Source organism: Apteryx mantelli, chromosome 9 (genome assembly GCF_036417845.1).
Source record: "Apteryx mantelli isolate bAptMan1 chromosome 9, bAptMan1.hap1, whole genome shotgun sequence".
NCBI lineage: Eukaryota > Metazoa > Chordata > Aves > Apterygiformes > Apterygidae > Apteryx > Apteryx mantelli.
Genome location: NC_089986.1, coordinates 32,488,290 through 32,512,426, shown reverse-complemented (window position 1 = coordinate 32,512,426; position 24,137 = coordinate 32,488,290). Strand labels below are relative to the sequence as shown.

The following is a 24,137-nucleotide window of genomic DNA, read 5'->3' as shown; positions in this document are numbered from 1 at the left end:
CTTCTGAGCCAGCAAAGCACAGCTTTGAATAAAGGTCCTGTGGGTGTTTATCATGTTCAGAACTTCCCATGAAAGCAGGTAATCAAAACCAGTTGTGGTTTGGAGTATGAGGAGGTACTTTGGTGCCATCTGAGATGGCCCTATAAGCAGCAGACACTGTATCCACCTACAAATGGGGTGACTGGAGGTTGGTAGGGATAGCTGGGGTTTTATAGTGACTTTCTACAATGAGGCAAGAGTTTGTGTAAATCCACCTGCTTTAAGGGTTTTAGGACAAAATGCAGGGTTCAAGACTCCTAGTCCAGGAAACACTATCCTGTGTGGGTGCATTCCCAGGCCTTTGCTCCCAGTCCAGGTTGCTTGCAGAGGCAGGATATTTTGGAGTGAGCCACCTGTCTCCCTGAGACAGCACCAGTGAGGCTCTAGATCTAATTCTCTCCCCAAGACTGCTCCCAACCAGCTGCTGGGTGAGAATGTGCAGCCCTCAGCTCCATCTTCCCCTTGTGGCCTAGCAACACCCCTTCAAACACCCCTCCTTGTCCTCTGGGCCACATCCCAGGGCAGGGGCAAGGCATGCCAAGGAAGAGACGCAGCCACAGTCTCTGACAGTTGGAAGCCCACAAGCAAAAGGAGTGAAAAGTGCTTCTAACAGCAGGACAGTTTATTACCCTGATCCAGGCTCGATGCTCTCTCCCTTTCAGTCCCTCCTTTGCCTCTTTTCATCATTCCTCAGTTCTACAAAGGCTTTTGAAAGAATGCCTTGTAAAAGAAAGGGGTCTTCTGTCTTCTCTGTGATTGCATACAGCAATGGGATCAGCCAGATAAACAACATGCTGCCAACATCTCTGAGGCAAATTTCCTTCAGAGCTGAAATGAGCTTTCTTCTGCGAAGAAAGAGAATCCAAGAAAATTCCCATTTGTGTCAAACTCCCCATAACCAGCTTCTATAATATCAGCAGAAACTGCGTGCCAAAACAGGACAGTCTATCCCTGCACCCCAGGATAGGATTCAGCTTGCCTATGCATAGGTGCATGGAGGTGGAAGAGAGAGCTTGAATCTGGAAACCTTCTTGGCAGACATCCACAGGATAACAAATGACCCATGACAGGTTTCCTATAATGGTCTTTCTCATTAAGTTTTAGGAAGCTGGGGAAAACTAGAAGCAAAATAATCCATGTTATATAAGCTATGCAGACAGGGCATTAGAGAACACAGTAACGTATGAGATTGTCAGCTATTAAATCCTCTGGGGTAGGGCTGAATTCAGCAGTCCACACAGAGGAGTCTGACGCTCTTAGAGATGCCTGGGGTACCCAAGACAGACCCACATGGCAGGCAGATATGATCCAGGACTTATGGGAGACTGGCACCCTCAAAGACTGCCAGCAGCGGGCCTAGGGGGATAGCACAGTGTTACTGACACCTACACAGAGACAAGTTGAGTTGAGTCTGTGATCTCTAAAGACTGCAATGGGAGACCACAAACAGGACTTGGTCTCTCCTTCCATGGGATACCTGGCAGAGAGGACAGGATTCATGGGTCAGAGCGTCAACAGGTAGTCATGAATCACGGAAGCAAAGGTGAGAGGGTCTTGGGGTAGCCATCTTCCATCTCCACGCCTGTTCACAGAGATAATGGTCCAACACATTTGATGTGTACAGAAGGCTTTGTCACTCCAAGCAAATAGGGTGACACATCTAATTACCTCCTTTCTGTCAGGTCCTGGGATTTGACTTGGAATGTCCCAATGATCTGGAGCAGCTTTTCAGCCTTGGAGACTGACTTTGGTCTTAGTGGGATGAGGTACCAAAACAGGGTGCGAAAGGCAAAGAACAGCCTAAGAACTTTCTGCTCCTATGTCTCGAGGTATTCAATGATCTCATCTATGAATGTTCTCATGTTATCTTTCACCTGGACAACAAGAATTAGGAGGGAGAGTTTCACCAAGATAGACAAGACAGCTTTACCTGAAAGCAGTCTGGTCCAGGAAAGAGGAGGGAGATGGAAGGTGCTAAAACACTGTTGCTTGGAGGCAGCTTGCATTGCATTGGCACCCCCGCAGGGAGAATATTTTTCCCGGCTGCTGCATGTTTTCCAAGCAGGTCATATGTGCTAAAACCACAAGACTCCAGGACCCTATTAGCCCCACGCCCAGCATGTCCAAGCTGTACCCAAAATGGGGGACAGGGAATCAGGTTTCCAGTGTCCCAGGGAGGACAGGAGGGCAGGAGGAGGGCAGGAGGATCAGAGGGAGTAGGGGAAACTCTTTCACAGACCTGGCCTGGGGTAGGAAGGTGACCCTTTTCTTTGGGACCTTTTTAAGAACAACCTAGCAAGCCACCACGCTGAATCCTAAGTAGTTCCTATGTCTTGCCACTCTGTGGCCTCATTGGATACATCTGCACTGTCAGATAACGTGCTTGCCCAGTTGTCCACAACCTTGATTTTCCACACTGTAATGCAGTTGTGGAAGAGGGGGTTCAAATCTGTGAACCAGGAGGTTGGAAAGAGCAACTGAAATGAGGTACAGCCTTTGGGGTTTCTCTAGCTGCAGTTAAAAGCTCCACATGGAATTAGTGATAGCTACAAAGATGTTCCCTTGGGGGTTCTCCAGAGCTGCTCCCTGAATGGGCTTGGTGGATACTTACCGCTTCTAGACCAGAATTATAATAAATCAAAAAGGATTCTCCTTTCTCAGCATCCCCTAAACAGACATTGAAGCTCTCGTATTTCTCCAGCTTCCTTTGCACATCCTTAAAGGACTTCCAGGACTTTGTATGCACAAAAAAGAAATCTTGCATAAGGTACTCTGTGATCTCACAGCTGGCTGACTTTTGGATGCTGTGAACCAGTTTTCCCACTTAATGTATTTTTTTTTTAGAGAAACAACATTCAGTGTTTCCCAGCAGGGTCCATGTTCCTGGGGAGAAATCAGAGTTTGCGAATGAACCTTCAAACCCATAAAGGATGGAAGGGGTTTTGGGGGAACTTTATCTGCAAACTGTCCCAGAGCTAGTTGTCCATGATATCTTCCTACGTGGATGCCAAGCCCAGCTGAGCTCCAAATGCACAAATCTCTCTGTGTCTTTTTAACTCCAGCCCACCTGCACTCTGAATGGGCTCTGTGTATGGAGTGCATGGCTTGATTCAGTTGCCTCAGCACAGGTGTCTGCTGCCTTTTGAGACATCCTAGAGTGCTTGAGACATCCCAGAGTGCTTGAGACATCCCCATGGGGCTGGCAGATCCGAGATGCTCCCTTCTGGAGAGCTCCCTCCAGCCTCCCTGGCTGGAGAACTGGTGGTAGATGCCAGAACATTTCAAAATTTCCTCTTCATCCCACTCTCCCTTTTGCCAACAGTGAAAAGTGTAAGTTTATTAGCAGGAAAAAAAAAAAAGCCTAAACACTCCTCCCCACACCCCGTCTGAAGTGGCCCTGGCTTGCGCTGTACAAACAGCTATAAACCTATAGGTGGAAAATCCCAGAACAAGAAAGCTTCCATTTTTAGAAATTAAAACATTTCTCAGGCAAAACAGGGGAGAGCTTACACCAGCCTACAGCCAACCCTGGACTATTCACTCACCCCAACTGTGCCTTTGGAGCAAACACAACATTTACCTCTTGCTCTGATCTCCTGTTTGGGAATGATCATGACTCGATGTAACTGGTTCAATTCTTGGAGTTCTTTAGATAAATATGCTCTAATTCACACTCTTGGTTTTCACAGATTTTGTTAAGGATGGAATATTTATAAAAGATGGGTCCTCTCTTTAGGTCAGAAATGCAGCAAGAATGAGCAACCAGCACTCATATTTTGAACTGCAAAGTTCAACAAGATGTTTCTGGCCTTCACAATGGCAAGCAAAAGCATGACAATTGAACCTGAGCTTGAGGGCTCATCAGCCAGGACACAAATAAAACAACCAGTCCAACCCAGATCCTTGACATCTAGCACCAGTTTGAAGGACCTTGGCCTCAGCTAAAATTGCAGCCTAAGGGCAATGGATCTGGGGAAACTGCTATTGAGTGCCATGACTGCACTGGGACTGCGATGACTGCATTTAGAGGCTCACTTCAGCTGCTCACATAAAGGATTCCTGGGGCCATTTGAGTTGCCCTGGGATATTTAAGAGCTCTGCACAGGCCTGGCAGATCTGACACAGGGGACCAGGTTGAGCAGGACACCTCTACTTGCCTCTGTAGACACACCTGCACTGAGATGTCTTAGCCTGGAGTTGAATCCCTCTCTGAAATACGAGCCATAGCCCCTGCAGAAACATCACATCAGCACATTTTCAACTGTAAGTTTTACTTTTTCTCCATGTTAGCAAATTTCTGGTATCATCCAGGTTGCTTGTAAAAAACAACACAGGTGTTGATTTTCCTCCAAACTGGAATCTTTTGACAGTACAGTAACAAACTCCAGGGTCATTGTCTCTTCTGCCTGGAGATTTCCACCAAACAGATATGGACTCTGCTCACAGCTGCTGGAAAGGAAAGAAAAAGCTGCCAGGTCAGCACTGTGACCCCTTCCACCTACCCCATCCCCATCTTCACCTGCTCCACCCTCGGACTTTTGAGCAGGGTTTACTCACATACACTTTGACTGGCTACTGGTCTCAGAGTGCATGCCTCTCCTGTATCGCAGCTTCCCACCCTGTGCAGATGTCCCAATTACACCAAGGTATTTGCAATGGCCCTGCATGCCTACATGCAAGGATCAAGCACACACACAAGTGGCTCATATACAGAGAGCAAGCAGTAGGCAGAGGACAGGTGCAAAGAGACAAACTCCAGTCCTTGAGGACTCTCTATGGGCCTCCACCTCTACCAGTGGAGGAGGGAGTTTGAGGAAGCATGGGCTTTATGATGCCAAAGCTGCACCTCTTCCCAGAGGCAGCCCTTTTCCTCATGAGCTGCTATACCACCAGCCCTCCAGCTCTGCTGGCAAACCCCTCAGTAATTACATCCCTCCACACTGAACCATGCAACAAACCTGCTGTTGGGTCTTGGGCCATCTCTGCTTTTCTGATCATCTGCAGCAGAGGAAAATGCTTCAGTTAACACTGGCAAAAACATGCCAAACCAAGGAAAACCAGCAAGCAGAGGCATACCAGTGAGGAGAGGGACCTCCTGATGCTCAAACCCTCACAGCTTGGGGATGGTCCATTCGGAACAAGAATCTCAACCCACTCTGGGAGTGAACTCCCACCTGGACTCCCAAGCTCCACCAGTGCTTGGGCACAGTTCTCCTGGGGACAGGGACCTGCAGTGAGCCACATTGCCCAGGGCCATGAGGCTGAGGGCAGCAGCTGTCATGCCCACAAGTGGTGGCAGTGTGCCAGGAGGGGGAGGCAGAAGGACAAGCAGTACAAGTTACCCTGGCCTCAACTTCAAGACATCCCCTTTTCCTGCCCGTTCTCCTCCCTGGACAGGTCCTGGTTGAAGCCCAGGAACTTCTGGGCATTCAAATACTTTAAGTGTGATGGTACCAGAAGCCTTCACCTCCCAGTCAGGTCCTGTCCCTCAGGCCTGCTCCTGACACTATGGAACATCAAATTTGCATCAGAGCAGAGATGGGAACACTAAAATGCGCTCAGTACCTCTGCGGTTGGGGCTTCCTTGCCGGCTGGTTCCTCTCTCTTAGGGTGGGCAGGGGCCTTTTTCTTGGAAAAGTTTTGAAGTTGAAAGAAAAATGGAGTCCAGCAATGGTTGAAAGCTGAGAGCCCAAAGGACTGGACAGCCAAAGGGCTGGGGAGGAAGTGGGACTGAATGACCAAGTCAGTCTCTCCACCAACATCTTTTTCTGCACCTTCTACTTTTCATGCAGAAAATTACAGGTGCAAAAAGCAGAGCTAGGCCAACAGGTGAACTCAGTGTGCCACCATGCACACTCTTTTCCAGTGAACCCCAAAATCCTGCATGCTATAGGCATGGAAAATTCAGCCATCCTTACTTATCCTCTGTGATTTCCAAGGGGTCTGGCCATGACCTGAGCTTGCTCTCAGTGTATCTTCCACTCACTGGGCTCTCTTTGCTCTTAAGATGCTGTGGGTTCTGTGTTCCTGATGCCCCCTGTGGATGGGAACCAGCACTCAGATAAATCTCCTTCTCCACCAACACATAACACTGTTGCTGGTGCGCTGAGACCTGCTGGAGGTATGTCTCTTCTTGGTGGGGGACTGCAGGACCCTAGGAAGCAGATGGATAGATCTACTGACAGGCACAAGCATTTCTCTGCCATGTGCTGCAGTAAGCCCTGGTCTTCATCAGTGCCAAAGTGCCTTTGAAAGAACTCTGGCACCTGCAGTCATGTCAGAGCAGAGCGTGGCTGTGGCCAGGTCAGGAACACAGGACCTTTTTGTTCCAGAGCAATGAGGCTGACCCCACAGGAACACCAAGCCCTCAGAGATATCTTCCCCCAACACAGTAATGCTGAAATGTCCCATTAGGTTCTGAAGCCTGAAAGTTTACTTGCATCCAGAGTAATGCCATCAGCATGGTCAGTTAGACCTTTTACACACCACCAGTGGAGGTACACAAGAATGAGGTTTGGACAGACTTCCTGGAAAACCCTGACTTTTCAAATAGAGACTTACATTTCTCTCGTGAAGCAAAACACAAACCAACTTTTGGTAGAGGACTGGCTTTCTAGAAGCTCTTTCCTGGAGCATGGATTTCCCGCATGGAAAAGGAATAGATCAGACCCCAAATTTTACATTTGTGTTTGTTTTACATAGAAGAAACCTGATTTCAGGCCATTAATACATTTGCCATTAGAAGGAAGAAATGTTCTCAGAGCTATCCAGAAGACAAAAACCAACCAGATATTGGGTGGACATGGCCACAGGGGAAACCCTTCAGAATATGAACTGCTCTGCAGCACTGTCAAACCCACCTTCTCTTCCTCCGCCAAATTACTCCCAGCCAACTGCTGGAGCACAACATCCTTTTGAGATCACTGCCGGGGAAGCAACAAGAAAGGACTCAGTAAGATACAGCTGCATAAAGAGCTTTGAGCAAGGTAGGAAGGCACAAATAAGGCTCTTCTGCAGCACGAAATATTTTCATTTGGGATTTTAAATTGCCCCAAACAAAAAAAGTGGCCAAAGCCCAGTTTTCTCTCGGCCTCGCTTTGCTCACAAGTTCTTTGGCTGTTTGATATTGCCGAAGATTAATTAAAAGTGCTTACCTTGTTTCCTGTGGCAGAGGTGTCATCAGGGGACTTTGGGGGTGATCCCTTCCCAAAAAGGACATCTCCCAGAAGTGCTGTACTTTGCATATGTGCCTGGAGCTTTTCTAAAGCAAAATGAGACCAAGGTTTCCACCTGACCCATCACCAATGCCTGCCTTCCCCTCTGTGACTTGAAGCCACCAGCCAGCCACAAGAAAGGGACACAGGAAGGTTTGGGGCTAGCCCGGGGCAGGCGGGTTCACCCAGATGGCATTTTGAGGTGCTCCCTAGAGAGGACAAATCCTGGCCCTGGGTCTTCTCTAGATGATTGACTCCCAAGGACCAGAGGGAGTCAGGAAGCAAATTAATTTCCCTGCAACATGGGCAATCAGCAGGGAGATAATGTATTGGAGAGCACAGATGTGCCCTTCTACACCTTGACAAAGTTATGAGCAACAAGCTTCTTTTGGCCTGTTTTTTCTAATTGTTCTGCTCCATCACAACTGTCCCTGCTCCCGCTGCGCCTGAATCACTGGGAAGCATTTCCCAGGAACAGTCGTCACATTTGGCCAGGTGGTCTCTTCTCACCAGCTCTAGGGCTGAAACAGTGTCACAGTCTCCCTTTGGAAAGGAGTTCCAGAAGTTAGGTGCCACCAGCCACAGAAGAGGACATGACTTTGAGCAGGGTTCAGCTGAAGGCAAGGAAATCTCAGCTCCTGGAGAGCTGTATAAGGGCTCCACCTTCCAGAAGACACTGAGCGCGGGGGAACCCCGTGCAGGTCTCCAGGGAACCTGTGCCCTATCTGTGCCCACATGGATGTTTCCAACACCCCACAGCATCTGAAACGGCACCTACATGTGGGTAACTGAGATGCCTATGTAGCTTATGACAATGTGGAGACACTTGAATTCCCAGCGGTGAGGCTCAGGTCTTTCAGAATGGAGCCATGCGTCAGTCCCCCTGCCTCCGATCCTGAGAGATGCTCAGGTGGGCTCTGGTGCTGGAGCCAAACTGGCCCATCAGCCGGAGGCGCTATGGCCCTCCTGGGGACAATTCCCATCCCCGCTCCTGCTCCTCTCCCCATGTGCCACTTCAAGGCCAAAGGGCTTGGACCGGAACCTCCACAGCAAAGAGGGATGTGGGCAGCTGTGACACTGGGAAAGAACCTGGGGGGACAGCATCAGTGTTGCCTCTTCACCCCCCCAGCCAGATGGTCCTATAGGGCTTCGCTGGAGTCACCTTGCTCCTGTGGGGCACTGAAACAGGAGAGCAGCCATCTTGGCACACCCATGCAACTCAGTCCCAGTGATATCCAGTGGCTTCCCAGCAGGTGCTGGGAGCCCAGGCAGTGCTGAAGGGCAGCCCCAGAGCATCTGCTTAGCGTTGGCAGCAGGAGGTCCCAGGGTGGGGTGTTCATCCAGCCCTGCTCCCACTCCTCCATCCTCTCTGCACACCCATGAGGAAGCCTGCGCCAAACCACAAGACCAGTCATCACAAGCCACAAACCAAACCACCAGCTGTGCTCAAAAGCAACCAAAATGACATCTCACTTGCAGCTGTGCTGGGGGAACTGCAGGGCTCCATATCCACTGGAGAAAAGCAGAGAGCTCCGCAAACCAAAGCAGGATAAAAGCACTGTTTAAGGCATTTGGTTTCCCTCCCTGCACTCCTCCTCTCCTCAAGCCTTCATTTGTACCCTTGCCTTCTCTGCCTTCTCCCCCATCGGCCCTCTCTTACTTGTGCAAATGATTCAAACTTTCTCCTTGTGGTCTTGTGGTCTCATCTCATCTCTTTCACTCCTTCATCACCACCTGCTCAGGCCAAGCTGCAGTTGCGTACCCCCACACCATCCCTAATCTCCATTCCGGCCACCCCCAACAACAATCCAACAACACCAATACTCCCCAAACCCTGGGGAAGCCCCACGTCTCCGGGAATCCTCTGCCACCCCAGACAAACCCCAATTCAGGCCGAATTGTCTGTGTGTGGGGGGTAAGTGTCTCAGATGCTGCATCCGAGGGCAACCCGCCATCCCCCTTCTCAAAGCACCCAGGCTGGGGCAGACACCTGCCACCCCTTCTTGTCAGAGACCCTGGAAGGGCCTTCTCCCCCTTCTCCACACATCTCCAGCCCTGTCACCCCCCCTCTCCTCACGGCCTGGCCCTGCCGCCCCCCCCCTTCTCCACACGGTCTGGCCCTGTCCTCCCGCCCCTTTCTCCACACGCCCCCAACAAACAGCCCTGCAGCGGCGGCGGCGGCGGCATGGGCCCGGGGGTGCCCCCCGCGCACGCGCAGGAGCGCCGGCAGGCCCCACCCCTCGCACCGGGACGGCGCCTTCCCGCGCCCGGTCGGCAGCGGGAGGGGGCGGCGAGCAGAGGCGAGGTGCGACCTTACGGCCGCGGGGAGGGGTCGCGGGGCTGCGGGCAGAGGCGGAGGCGGGGGCGCTGGTGTGCGCGGGAGCGGTGGCGGGGGCGCCGCTGGGGGAACTGAGAGCGGTGCTGGAGTGTGCAGCAGTGGTGCTGGGGGAATTGAGATAGGTGGGGGCGCTGTGGAGGTTACTGGGGGCGAGTGGGGGCGGTACTGGGATCGCTGGGCGACTGGCGGGTTTAGTGGGGGCTGGAGGGGCCGATTCGGGGGGTTCTGGGATCGCTAGGGTGCCGCGGGGGTGGTTGTGGGGTGCTGGGATTGCTGGAGCGCTGGGGGAGTTAATGGGTGATAGAGGGGCTAACCGGGGGGGGGGGCGGGATCGCTTGGGCATTTTGGGTGCTACTGGGGGCTGTGGGGTGACTGAGGGGGTACTGGGACCGCTTGGGCATGGTGGGGATCAGTGGGGGTTATGGGGCAACTGGGGGGTGCTGGGATCTCTGGGATGCTGTTGGGGCTTTTGGGGACTCTGGGGTCAATAGGGAGGTACTGGGATCGATGAGATACTGTTGGGGTTACTGGATGCTGTTGGGGCAGCTGAGAAGTTCTGGGATTGCTGGAGTGCTGTGGGGGTTAGTGGGGGCTTTGGGGGCAATTTGGGGGTTCTGGGATTGCTGAGGCACTGTTACTGGAGTTACTGGGGACTGTGGGGATGACTGGCAGATTACTGGGATTGCTGGGGCACTTTGGGGGTGATTTGGGGCTGTGGGGGGGTGATTTGGGGTGTACTGTGATCACTGGGATGCTGTTGAGGTTACTGAGGGCTGTGGGGATGGTTCGTGTTGTAATGGGATCACTGGGGCACTATGCGGGTTATTGGGGGCTGTGAGGATGGTTCGGGGTCTACTGGGATTGCTGGGGGGCTGTGGGAGTGATTGGGGGGGTTCTGGGGTCTCTGGGGCTTTTGAAGGCTTACTGGGGACTGTTGGGGCAATAGGGGGTTCCTGCAATCACTGGGGCACTGTGGAAGTTACTGGGGGCTGTGGGGGCGATCAGGGGTACTGGGATGGCTGAGGCACTGTTGGTGTTACTGAGGACAGGGGGTGCGATGGGGAGGGTACTGGGATCACTGGAGCACTGTGGGGGTTACTGGGAGTTGTAGGGGAGATTGGGAGATACTGAAGGGGTTACTGGGGACATAGGGGGTGATTGGTGGATACTGGGAGATTGGGGAGTACTAGGGGAAATGTGGCCCCACTGCTGAATGGACTAGGGGCCCTGGTGACAAAGGACACAGAAAAGGATGACACACTGAATGCCTTCTTTGCCTCAGTCTTCACTGTTAAGACCATCCTTCAGGAACCCCAGGCCATGGAGACCAGGGAGAAAGTCTGGAAAAAGAAAGACTTTCTCTCGTTGGAGGAAGATCAGGTTAGGAATCACTTAAGCAAAATGGACATACACAGCTCAATGGCCCCTGATGGGATGCACCTGTGAGTGCTGAGGGAGTTGGCTGTTGTCATTGCAAGCCCACTCTTAATCATCGTTGAAAGATCACGGCAAGTGGGAGAAGTGCCTGAGGACTGGAAGAAGGCAAATGTCACTCCAGTCTTCAAAAAGGGCAAGAAGGAGGACCCAGGGAACTAGAGGCCAGTCAGCCTCACCTTGATCCCTGGAAAGGTCCTGGAAACCATTTCCAAGCATGTGAAGGACAAGAAGGTGATCAGGAGTAGTCAGCATGGATTCACAGAGGGGAAATCATACTTGACCAACCTGATGGCCTTCTATGATGGAATGACTGGCTGGGTAGATGAGGGGAGAACAGTGAATGTTGTCTACCTTGACTACAGTAAGGCTTTTGACACTGTCTCCCATAATCTCATAGGCAAGTTGATAAAGTATGGGCTAGATAAGCAGACAGTGAGGAGGACTGAAAACTGGCTGAATGTCAGAGATCAGAGGGTTGTGAGCAATGGTGCAAAGTTTAGTTGGTGGCCTATAGCTAGTGCTGTACCCTCGGAGTCACTACTAGGTCCAATCCTGTTCATCTTCTTCATCAATGACCTGGATGAAGGGACAGAGTGCACCCTCAGCAAGTTTGTTGATGATAAAAAACTGGGAGGAGTGGCTGATAACGCAGAGGGCTGTGCTGCCATTCAGAGGGACCTTGACAGGCTGGAGAAAGGGGCAGAGAGGAACTTCATGAAGTTCAACAAAGGAAAGTACAAATAAAACAAAGTTCACCAAAAGTTCACCAAAAGGAAGTATCCCTGGGGAGGAATAATGCCATGCACCAGTACAGGCTGGGGGTTGACTGACTGGAAAGCACCTTTGCTGAGCAGGAGCTGGGTGTCCTGGTGGACACCAAGTTGACCATGAGCCATCAGTGTGCTCTTGCAGCAAAGAAGGCCAATGGTATCCTGGGCTACATTAGGATGGGTGTTGCCAACAGGTCGAGAGAGGTGATCCTCTACTCAGATGAAATCCTCCTAACCCAGCAAGGGAAAGGAAGGCATGGGACAATGGTACCAGGTGGGCTACAGTATGCCTATGAACCAGGCTCTCTCCACAGACAGGAGTTCATCCGAAACACCCGGTGAGGGCAGGACTGTCCTCTGGTCTGCATGGGGAAGGAGGGCCCTCTCTCATCTCCCCAAAGCTGTGAGACTAAGGGAGGGGCCTGTTGCCACAGGTCTGCAGTAGATCCCTGCAGTGAGTGGTTACCAAGGAGTTCCTGAAATCTCAGCAAGCCTTCCTGCACAGATTGAAGAGATCATGCTTCCTACAGAAGTGATCCTGCTGCACTTCAGGCTTGATGCAGGTTTGCAGCAATGCAGCATTTGTGCAGCCACAGATGCCAGGAGACCCTCACACGGGAAACAAGTGACACCAGGAGCATCATTGCCAGCTCCTGCTCAGAAGGGAAGTGCGGTGACTGACCTCCCTGCCACATGTGCACTGAGTTGGGAAGGCAGGAAAGGGATTCCCAAATTCTCGGCAATGGCAGCTTAGGAGTGGGGCAGGTTGGAAGCCAGAGTATCCTGGGGTCTGCTGGCATCCCTGTCCAGCAGAGCCCATCTGCACTCTTGCCAAACAGCCAGCAGGATGGGGGAGGTGTTCTTCCCCCTGTCCCAAAGTGTTTCACTGAGGCCCTGGTGGTGAAGAGCCAGTGGTCCCAAACAGTACTCGCATCCCACACGGTCAGCCACGCTGCCTGCCTGCCTTGCAGCAGCGCAGCTCACCTGCACACGTCAGTCTGTGCACAACAGGGAACACCCCGTGCACTTTCAGGGCTGCCCAAAACACTGGCACCCTCTGGGCGCTCCCGGCTGCAGGACAGCAGCCGCGCGTGGTCCACAGCCCCCGAGTCAGCCAGGCAGAGCTGCTGCTGGCTGCAGAGCAAAGCCCCAAACGCAAAGCCGTCGGTCGCCCTGCCGGACCCTGGACACCTCACGTGCCACCCAGCGGGGAGCTGGGGGCAAAGTGAGGGCGTCCCGCCCGTGCGGCTGCCTCCAAGCAGTGATGTCACGGCAGTCACAGGAACTCTCTGCTGCCATCACAGGGCTCTCGGGGCCACACCCAGAAGACCCCCAGCCTCCGGCAGCAGCCCTGGCCTTGCACAGTCCTGTGCAGAGCAGGCTTCAGCCCGCGGCTTTGCTTGGGCTCTTTCTGCGTGGGGCCGTGGCTGCTTGCGACTGTGCCCGGCTTTGCCTCGGCTTGACTGGCAGTGGGGGGCTGGATGTTTGTGCAAATCTCAGACTTGTGGAGTTATTTCTCCTTTTCACCTCTTTTGGCAGAGTTCAAGCTGAACGCTGCCAACAAATGCAATGGCAAAATTCAGCCAGAGCTGTGTTTGTGAGCAACACAACCTTTTCTGCCAAACAGAAGAGCAACACCTTCCCTCTCTTTTCCCCCCAGCCCCCCCATCTCCAACCAGGACTATGAAAACACATGTTCCGGATTGAGGGGTTGGGGTTACTGCTTTTTTTTAAAAAAAAGCACAGCCTGGCAAGCATCTGGGGATGCATTTGACAAAAGGAAAAAAGCAAAAACCTCCATAGGCAACATCATCAGTACCCAGCCAGAGAGGTCAGGGTAGATCTCAAGTGGCATCCAGTGGCATTGCCTGGGTTTTGCCCCAGCCTGGTGGTGCTGCCTGCGGCGCGGTGCCTGGCTGTGGGCAGAGGAGCCATGTTCCATGCTCCGGTCCTGAGAGCAGCCTGGAGCAAGGGCTGGTGCTGAGCTGTGTGCCAGAGGAAGCGCTAAAGAGTGGGGGAAATGCAGCCGTGTGTTTTCTGTTCTTTGCAGCACCCTGCAGTGTGGAAGGATTAGCAGACAGCAAGTGAGGTGGCCCAGAGCTGCACCTGACTCCCCTTTCCTGCAGCACACCTGAGCTCATAGCGGATGAGGAAGAGGAGTATGTAAAGAAAACAGAGCCAGACTCTTTTCAGTGGTGCCCAGTTGACAGGACAAGAGGCAACAGGCATCAACTGAAACACAGGAAGTTCCATCTGAATACACAAAAAAGCTTTTTTTTTCCTCTGAGGGTGACTGAGCACTGTGACAGGTTGCCCAGAGAGGTTGTAAAGTATCCATCCTTGGAGATATTCAAAAGCCATCTGGATGTGGTCCCAGGCAACCTGCTCTCAGTGACCCTGCTTGAGCAGAGGGATTGGGCTAGATGATCATTAAAGGTCCTTTCCAAACTCAACCATTTTGTGGTTCTGTGATTTCAGTGTGTAGGAGGTGCCTCCATCCATCTTTTGGTGCGTGCGAAGGTCCTCCTGCTGTTTCTCAGGGCATCCCATGAGCCTCAGACTTCCTTTCAGTGCCTCTCAAGGCCCTCTGTGTGTCTTTCAGAGCTCCCAGGGACCTCTCTCTGTTTCTTTGGTGAGTCCTGGGGCCTCTGTTCATTTTTCGGTGCACCCCAGGGGCCTCTGTCTGTTTTACAGGCGTCCCAGGGGCCTCCCAAGTGCATTCCAGGTCGTTCTAGGGGCCTCCGTGTGCCTTTTTGATGCATCTCAGGGCCTCTCTGCCCTTCAGTTTACCCCACAGGCCCTCTCCTTGTCTTTTGCAGTGCCCTACGGGCCCGTGTGTGCTATTTGGCCTCCTCAGTCCTTCTCCAGTTTCTAGGTAATCAGAGGCTTGGCAGGAGGCTTCAAGGGCTTCTCAGTCACTGGCAGGAGAGGGAGAATTGGTCCTGTCTCACCTGAGCCCTCTCTCCCACTTTTCAGGCCAGCAGCCCTCAGTGGCTCAGACGTCAACACTTGAGTTGCTGGGGGTCGCAGGCGGCTCTGGGCAGCTCCATGGATGTGGCCCTCCCTGCCACGGCCCCCTGGAGCCTTCCACACTGTCCAGCATGGCCTCATCCCTCCCAGCCTGGCCTGGGGAGATGCTCAGCAATGGCAGGAACTGGCTGGATCCTTCCAGAGACTTTTTCCCCAATAACTCCTCCAAGGACACAGAGACTCCTGCTCCAAACACCGACACACTGACTGCTCACCTCGGGGGAATGTGGCCAGTGGGGCAGCCTCTGGCGAGGACACAGAGCACCCACAGGGCTGGGGGAACCTTCTCCAAACACTGTCAGTGGCTCCTTCCCCATGAGAGGCTGTGACGCAAGTAGACAGAAGAAAATTTGCTCTCCTCTATGCTTATCCAGCCCACTGTCAAAAGGACAATAAGAGCACATTTGCTTTCAAACTGTCTGAAAACCTTGACAAGCTTTCTTTCCCCCATGCTCCCCACAAGTGGGCTGCCCCACGGCACTTTCCCTTGCTGTCAGCCCTAGCTGGGGGTAGATGCCCAGAGAGGTTCCAGGCAACATTTTGGCCTGGAGCATTTCTAGGTGGGCCTTTTTATTTGTTTTTACAAAACATGGCCACAATGCCCAGGAAGGATGTTTTCCTGCTCTGAAGGTGCACAACACTTGTCCTGCATTGCAGGAGAGGGTGGCTGCAGATGCGAGCAAGCAAGCAGAAATGGGCTCTGCCTGCCCTCCTAGCCCTTGCCTCCTCCCTCAGGACACTCCTTCCCCCTGACACAGCAAGTTATTTGATCTCACCTGGGCACTCCTAAACCTTTGCCCCGCACAAGGAAAGCCTTGCTAGCCCGGCAAGGGCAATGGCACAGGGAGCCCACGTGGCTGCTGCTGCCCAGTGCCAGCTGCTTCCTTCCCTCTTCCTCAGCAATGCCCCTGCTGCCCTCCTCCCCCTGCCCCTACCAGCAGCTTCCGGTCTTTGGGCATTTTCTGCTCCTGGTTTTTGGAAAGTGCAGCAGGTCTAGAGAAAACTAAAACTGCTGCAGTTACAGCCTCCAGGAGGGAGGTGGAGTGAGGCCGTCCATGTGCAGCCCCAGGGCAGGCAGGCAGCTCCTGGCAGGAGGGGATGGGGCAGCCCCAGGAGGGAGCGCAGGGGTTGACATCACACAACAAACTTAGCAATGCCAGATCACCTTTCTCTTGCCCACAGACCAGAGCAGAGTGCAATACCTCTCCAGCACCGAGATACGGGACAGGGACAGAGGTGGCCTGCAAGGACAGCACCTGCCTTGGAGACTGAGCACTAGAGCCAGACTTGGCTCCTGCAGAGTTCCTTTGCTCATCCCAGGGTTAAAGCTGAGCATAAAAATGAGTGATGTTAGAAGGGGACAGTGGGAGGGAGCCAAACCTTGGGGGCTGCAGGCCCAAGAGCCCCCTCTGTCCTCAGGCTGCCAGAGGACAGCCAGCAGCAATGCTCAGTACCAGGCTGTGCAGACACACATGCAGGCACCACATGGCCACAGCCTGCTGCGGCTGGCTGAGCATGGGCAGGAGGGTGGCACCTCTACAGGCACCCACAGAAACACACACAGCACGGACACAGCACGGAGAGCCTGATCCCAGCTTCGTGGAGGAAATACCCAGGGAAAATCCTCCCACAGGCCACCCTGGCTTCCTCACCACCTCATCTGACTTGAAGTTCGCCAGCAGTTCCCACATACAGGCTCAGAAGATGGGGTGCAGCTACCAAAAAGATGGGTAGAAATAGGATTAAATAATAGGAGAGACTGCAGGGACTGAGGGATCAGCCAGACAAGCAACAATTCTCTTCTGTGTGAGCTAGAGCCGCAAGCCCTGCTGCTCTTTGCTGTGGAGGTGCTCCAAGACAAGAGCTTCATATCTGCAGCGCCAGCCAGCTCGCCCTGTGCCCCCTCCATCCCAGGTCTGGAGTGGAGGCCCAGCCAAAGGGGAGACTTTCTCTGCCCCCAGGCTTCTTCACCTCTCCCTTCCCTTTGCTTTTACTGCTGTGCTTCTCTGAAAATGAGTGAGAATAAAGGAATTTACTTCTCCAAACAGATGTTCCCTTGAACATAGCAGAAAGAGCGAGAAAAAGTACCAGACTGTGATATTTATTTGTCCGTAGGGATTAAGAAACCAAGCTCTTGGACATTAAATGCTCATAGAATAATTTGCTGTAAACGTATTTATTAGTAGCATGCTAAAATATGCAGTTTGCACACTTTTAGAGCTTTTGAGGTACAGGAACCCTTGAAGGGGGGGAGAGAGGAAGGCTGTGATTCTACTTTACTGTTCCAGCAGCAGCAGGTCCAAGTTTGAGGTCCATGCCCTGCTGCAGGCTGTGGGGGAACCATATGGAGAATATCTTAAGTCAGATCAAGCCATATGGAACCAGAGACTGAAGTCATGCTCTCTTGCTCCCCTGCACAGATGCACAACTGCAGACAAATGTGTGATTTGGTTGTTAATCTATGCTCTTGCTATGTGACAGTAGATACTTCAATTGAATCGTTCCCTAGACAATCAGGAGTAAGCTAGCTGGTTTACACCAAATCCTACAAATAAGTTGAACAGAGTGGCCAAGGAAAGCTTTGAAGAAACGACCCAAGAGATATATTTATGCTATGTTCAGTTGTGTGTAAGTTATCTAGAAAGCAGCAGTCTCAATTTAAATATTAAATTACTCCAGAAATAAAACCATGCATTTTTGTATCTTACAAAGTATTTATTTGAAATGCTGATGCTCATATTTATAATACGTAGTCTGCAGCAAGACTACCCAAACATAAGGTAATAGAAGAAAATATAACAGCTGTAATTTCTGACAAAAAACTGTATTTATGTCTGTCTTCTCTTAGGGGCAACAACATTATGAAGTGGTTTATATAGACTACTTTATTAATAAGGGCTTATTTCCAAAGGTCATCCCTGACTCCCTCTGACTTCATTAGGCAATACACATCATCTGTGCTGCTTTCAAAAGCCCCCACCCCCAAATTGAAATGTAGTAACACTCATATGCCTTTTGAGTAGAATTTTTTTCAATATAATTCATTGTTAGTATATGAGTGATCGTTCTTCGAAACCCAAAGGAATGGTGGCTTCTATTCTATTCTATTCTAATTTATACATAAATTCTTTGAGGTCATTTTTGGTGGCTTGCAAATTAATTTAATAGATGTGCCTAGAGTTAAAACACCTAGAGCATTAACATACAAAATCACTTATTTACAAATCAGATACTATTTTTAGAGTTCTGCTTCCTCCAGGCCTTTTGCCTGTCTCCAAAGACATGAGATGTCTCTGTGCTATCTTTATAATTCTCACCTTCATATATAGGAGCTTTGGAATACAACCTAGTGTCTGTTGAATTGTTCAACTCCTCTAACGTTTCCTGGAAATAATACTTTGGTATTAACTGACAGCTAGGTAAAGAGGAGCTAGCATCTTACATATCTGGATAAATGAACTGTGCATAATTTAAAATACCCTTAAATATTGTACTTGGCAACAGAGTTAAGGGTGTGTGTTAGCATGTAACCATAAATGACTGAAATTTGCCAGGCAATCCTAGATTCACCAACCGAAATCAAATACATAGTTTAGTATAAATGAAGTGGCTAAAAATTAAATCTTTGTTAATGTTAATTTGCTGAGTATCAACTAATTTAAGAATGGGGAGTGAACTAAATTAACCCAATATGAAAACGTTCTTAAATATCAAGTCTTTTTTAACAGGTTGTCATGATGATTCCTATTTCCCTTAGTAAGAAAATATATGTGGTATTTTCACATCTTGAACCTGTAGCTCCTCTAATAGTCATCTCTTCGAACATTCTGCTACTTGAAAGATTTGGATACAAGTTACTGCCCTTTTCTAAGCAGCTCCTTTTCCACCTTCCCCTCTTCCTTCCCCTTTCATGTTGAGCTGCAATCACAGACATCTCCTTGAACTTGTTAAAATATGCTTAAACTGCCAATCCTAATTATTTTACACTCCCTGCACACACAAGACACTGCTGCAAAGTTCAGTGAAGCATTGGGTGCTGCTTGAGAAGACATTTCTGAAACTCTGAATATTTTGAATCCTACAAACATGCACCCTTTGGCAGAAGTGAGTCTTGGATTGCTTATTAAGTAAGCTACAAGTGCAAATTAGACATGTTGCATCCTCAGGCACAATTTCCATATGCTGTTTATCATCAGAAAGTTTGTCAGAAATTTAAACTTCTAGAGCCTTTTCTAGAGGCAGGACATTCACTACAGATGATGTTTATTCTAATTGATGAAGAAATAGAGCTGGAACAATCTCTTCACTACAAGTGGCATTTAGTTGTGGGACAATCTTCAGCCTCTTGACTCTGAATGCTATTGAACGGTCTCGCTTGTTCATTAAGGAACATATTTCCAAAAAAAAAGACATTTGCAATAATAAGTGTTTCTTTAAATACTTAGGCTGCAAAATAAAGCACACAATTTAGCTTCCATCTTAAATCATTCTAATGTGAAAAGTATGGGGCCTAAACTGAGTGCTGCCTCAAAAGACAAAATTCACCCATCACATTTCTTCACCAGTAATCTTATTAAAGTAACATCAATATTCTAAAACATAAATAAATACTGATTTTCATCAGGCTGTTTCCATTACATGATTCAAATATGCTGTAAGGACATGCTTGAGAGCGTGACATTTCAAGTACCTTTGATACCTGAAGGCTAAATCACAGACTGTAACCTCCTGCAGTTGCTGACACCTGGCCCTTGAGAACCCTCAGACCCACAGCCTGGCTCCAGTGACCGGCACCCAGACCTCTTGTACCACTCACCAGCTAATCCAGCTTGAAGCTTCCCCCATCATCTCACAAGAAAGAGGAGTAACGGGAACCCCTACCCTTACAAGCAAGTTGGGAAGGGAATTTTCAATTTCCTTGCAAATACATTTCAGACCTTTAGCTCTGGAAAACAGCTCTGTCCATGGACCAGTAAACAGTGCTAAATCTTTTGTCTCCCTCACTGCAGAAAGATGTGATGATGTATTTCACTGAATGCTGAATCATGAATCCAAGTCAGAAAAAAAGAACCAGAGAAATGAATCCCTGCTATTTAAAGCTTCTCTTGCTGCTCACTGTCTCATGGTCTTCACCCATACTTTTGTGATATTCTGCATTTAAGCTTGATAAGGTGCAGCCCTTACCTCCAGGACTCCTCCATCCCATGCTAGGATGGGATTCTTGCCAGGCCTGACCCTAAGGCCCTTAAAGTCAACTGAAGGACAGCAGTAGGATCAAGTCCCACAACAGCGCTCTCTGTTCCGAAACATAGGGTACTCTCTCCTAATATTTAGCCTGCGCTTCATTAGGCAGGACCTGGTGTTCTCATCATCAATTGCTGTGATGCAGATTCACTCCTGTTCCTGTGGCTTTTGTGACATTATTCAGATTATATGCTAGGGGCCGGAAGGTTGAATTTGCAACCCCAAAGCTTATTAAGAAACAGGCTTGAGAAAGACCCTCTGTAATCACTGCCAGAGCAGAGGAATTCACAGACCACTCAGTAATCATGTTCAAGGACACAGCCATAAAAATAAAAGCTTTTTATTATTTTTCTTTTTTTTTTTTAATATACCATTACAGAAACATCTGAGTGACATTCTCAACAGCATGGGCAGCTCCGCATTGGGGGTGAGCGCAGGGCGCCAAGCTCCCACACATGCTGTCTCACGCTCCTGAGCTGCTTCTGTTTGCAGTGCACAACGGGCAGGCCCCCAGCCCTCAGCAGGGAGACCTGGCCCTCTTGGCTCTAGGGTGTCACCTTTTTGTAGGTAATGTGAAGGTGTTGAGTCATGGGCTGCGTAGTGGTTGCCATGGAGACAGTTTGTTCTAGTTTCCCATCAGAATTGAGCCTGAATTTTCTGGTAATCTAAGGGGATAAAAAAAAAAAAAAATCCAGGAAACAGCCTTTTTGTTTGGTATGTCTGGCACTTAAGAAAAATTAAACCATCAGGAGGCTCCCTAGAATATGCTTTGCTTTCAGTTCCTCAGCCAGGAGATGCCACTCTTTTCTTCTTCAGCACAGCAAGCATCCACAAGCTAAATTCCTTACCTACGCTTTAAATCTTTCCTTCACTACTCTTACAGTATTCATTTGTTGTCAATGTAACCTGGATGAAAGAATATAGTCACTAGAGCCATATGAGTAAACTACAAGTAGTTTTCTCTCCTCAGAGAAGGCAGTCCCTTCCAAAACATCTGCTGTTACTGTACATTTAGGTCCCACTCCCAAGAACATTGTACACAGAGCAATGCAAGTACACGGCACATTTGCCCTTAAGCAGGGCTGACTGCATGCATTTATAGAGGGTGGAAAACAAGCAGACACAACTGTCTTTCAAAAGGAAACAAACGAGACCTTCTATGCGCCAAAAATTTTTTGTGCTTTCAAAGTATCTCCTGCCCACTGAAAAGTTGCTGTCATCATGGTTTTGGCAGGAAATGCTCTTTCCAGTTGGGATTCACCCTATTAATGCCTGCTGTGGAACAGAGGATTGTGGCTAATGATGGATTATTCAAAGCCAGGAAAAGATTATCTGCATGTCTGCACCCCTGGTTTTAATGGCCTAAGTGGGGAGGGAGAGCAGACATTATACAAGCAGCACCATCACAACTGTTATCGCATTTAACATAACAGTTTCTCTTCCTAAGAATGAGGGATTCACATAAAGCAAAGCCAAGGTCATAATATATATGACAAGCAATAAACTTTCTGGAGTCTGTAACAAACTAGATTTAATTCATGAAGCTCAGTTTGGGAACTGCAGCATATTGGTGGGAAGGCCTGAAAAATCTCCCAGTATCTTTGCTTAGATTTAAGCATTTTTAACTTAGGGGAAAAAAAAAAAAAAAAAAACAACTAGTAGAGCTCCCTGTGTTATTTTGACATTCTATTCCCAATTTGACATTTGCTGTAGGGGTGATGAGTGGTTTTAGTGAGGAGGCTGTGTGGGGGAGCCAAATGGCAGGTCTCTGCATTAAACACATTAACAGCTGTGACTGCAAATCAGTTAGTGAAGTTTTATGCCTGGTGCCATGCAGGCTGTGTCAGGAGAGGAAAGGTCCTGGTACTATTGCTGCAGCCACCTCAGTATAGACATGCTAACATCCAAGCTGAATGAGACTATCAGGAGACCGGTTCAAGATCAGCTGGAGGCTCAGGAAGATGCCCTGTACTGTACAAGATTTTCAAGGTGGCCTTCAAAACCACAAATTCTCTCTCCAAGTCACCAAGCTATGCCAGAATAAGGCTTTGGTTACACTATATGGTAAGACTGGGCTTGAGCCTGCTGAGCCTCTGCTGTTGTGCCTGTTAGACCAGCAAGGGTTTCAGCCCAGTGGCAGCAGCAAAGAGCACTGCCATCCATCTGCAGGCACAGGGTCTACAAGCAACAACTTCCCTGTCCCTCCACCTGGGCAGGCCACAAGTCTGTTTAAATTGCACAAGAAACTTAAGAGAGGGGATACACGGCTGCCCTGTTGAGTTGGAAAACTTACGACCTGTGTAAGTGGATGCCTGAATCCAGGTTTTAACAGCTTCCAGAATGGAGTAGAGATCGGCAAAGAGTTCATGGTGTTCAGTCCTGGGTTTAGCACACATTATAAATCTGCTCTTAGCTTGCCATGAGAGAAAATAGGAAAGCGGGCCCATCACTTATAAACCTCAGTTTTTGTTTCAAAATAACATTCTTAACGTGTGTCTGCTCCAGCTGTGAGGCCCTGTAAGAGAATGACCATACAACCATTTGTATGATTTTTAAGTCCGCAGCACCTCCCTGAGTGGCCACTGCTGTAAGAACGCATCTCTACACACTCAGCAGTTTGGCCCTTCAAATTATTTCAGTGCAGATTTGCTGCAAATCATCCAAAAGAGCTGTTTATGTTGTTTGATTCCATCTGCTGCTTCCCACAGTGAACACAATCCCAGGGATGAATAGAAACAAAATCTTGGGGACAGCAGGAGCGTAAACTGATAACCTGCCAAGTACAAATAATTTGCAGTCACTTGAATGAATGGAAAGAAAGAGAAGCTTTTGCAAAAATATTACTTTCAGTGAAGGTCACTCAAGGGCATGTCCATTAGCTTTAGCCAGTGAACATGCTTTGGAACAGTGTTGTGTCCATTGCCACTACCCTTGCTACACACACACAGTGTATCCTCCCTCAGTACCAACATCCAACACATCCCCTTTCACTTCACCAGCAGGTTCCTCCCAAACACACAATCCACGCTCCCGTTCACTTCGGAGTATCTTGTCCTTCTCAAGCCATCCTCACCTAATTTACCTGAATCTGGCTACAGCTGGAGTTCAGCTTGCATGTCCAGTAGTTTTCAGTAGTGTATTGCCTACTGAGAGTGAATCTACAACAGAGCTGCTGAGGATTGTGGAATCAGGAGAGAAGTTGGGAGGCAAGATAAGAGGACACAAAGGAGAAACAGTACCTGGCAGACAAAGCACACCACCCTTTTGCAACATGAGTAACAAGCTAGAAGGTGAAGGCCTGACAGTTTGTTTCAGCTGCACTGCAGAGGAGGGAGCAATATGGAGGTATTGTGGTCCGCCCCTGACCACAAAGGGTCGCATACCAAAAAATAATTGCTGCTCACAGACTAATTGTGGACCTATAGTACCCCTAGCCTCATTATCCCTGATTACCATATTAAAAACACGCCCTTTGCTGCATAACAATATGTAAATAAGGGGAGGCATACCCCACAACCGCGCAAATGGCAATCTAGCCAATGAAGTATGACTGCTGCACTTCCACATTCCACCTTCAGCACCTATAAAACAGAGGACAGCTCACTAAAGTTTTTGGAAGGGAAGAAAACTGAACCCCCAAACTGTTCACTAGAGATTGCTGACGAGCAAGCCTCCTTCTTTCCTCCCCCAAACAGGGACGCCTCTTTGGTAAGACTTGTGCCTCCGACAAACGTCAGACGTTACCCAGGAAATATATTATTATTGAAAGCGCTTAATTGTTAGTTTGAGCTCATAGAAAAAAAGTTTGCAGCAGCAAGTGCATTTATCAACGGCAATTCCAAACCTGTTGTATCCGTCGCTTTACTAAATTCTTATTCTTTTTTACTTTGCAAAACTGACTCAGGGAAAGTCCTCAAACAAGGGGCTCTGGCAGGCAAACGCAAATTAAAAAAATAAGGAAGGGCCTTCCTTCCCTCCCCTTCACCTAACAAGGATGCATGGTTGTTCTGAGGTCTGTGGGTGCAACAGCATGCACAGAGTCATACACAAATGATGGCTTCAGCA

At 49.5% G+C, this 24,137-nt stretch overlaps 1 protein-coding gene and 1 long non-coding RNA gene across 20 annotated transcripts in view; one reads left to right on the top strand and one right to left on the bottom strand.

Annotated features, from left to right (window-relative positions):
• Positions 1–4,303: 4,303 nt before the first annotated feature.
• THAP4 (THAP domain containing 4) overlaps positions 4,304–24,137 on the bottom strand; it is a 48,645-nt gene continuing 28,811 nt past the window's right edge. For 2 of the 19 annotated variants that reach the window (XM_067302149.1, XM_013952482.2), the window contains exons 6-8: positions 7,194–7,300; positions 6,900–6,962; positions 4,304–4,485 (exon numbers count right to left, since the gene is read on the bottom strand). In XM_067302149.1, coding sequence (XP_067158250.1) covers positions 4,326–4,485; positions 6,900–6,962; positions 7,194–7,300 — 330 coding nt within the window. In that variant the 3' untranslated portion in view covers positions 4,304–4,325. Of the gene's footprint in view, positions 4,489–4,596; positions 4,659–4,899; positions 5,038–5,957; positions 6,077–6,899; positions 6,963–7,193; positions 7,301–17,010; positions 17,257–20,396; positions 20,738–24,137 lie in introns of those variants that run through there. The other 17 variants (XR_010885081.1, XM_067302151.1, XM_067302161.1 and 14 more) reach the window with 16 other exon arrangements.
• On the top strand, positions 9,437–14,233 carry LOC136992614 (uncharacterized). The gene is made up of 3 exons (XR_010884979.1): positions 9,437–9,558; positions 10,874–10,971; positions 13,849–14,233. It is a non-coding gene; the product is annotated as an uncharacterized lncRNA (long non-coding RNA).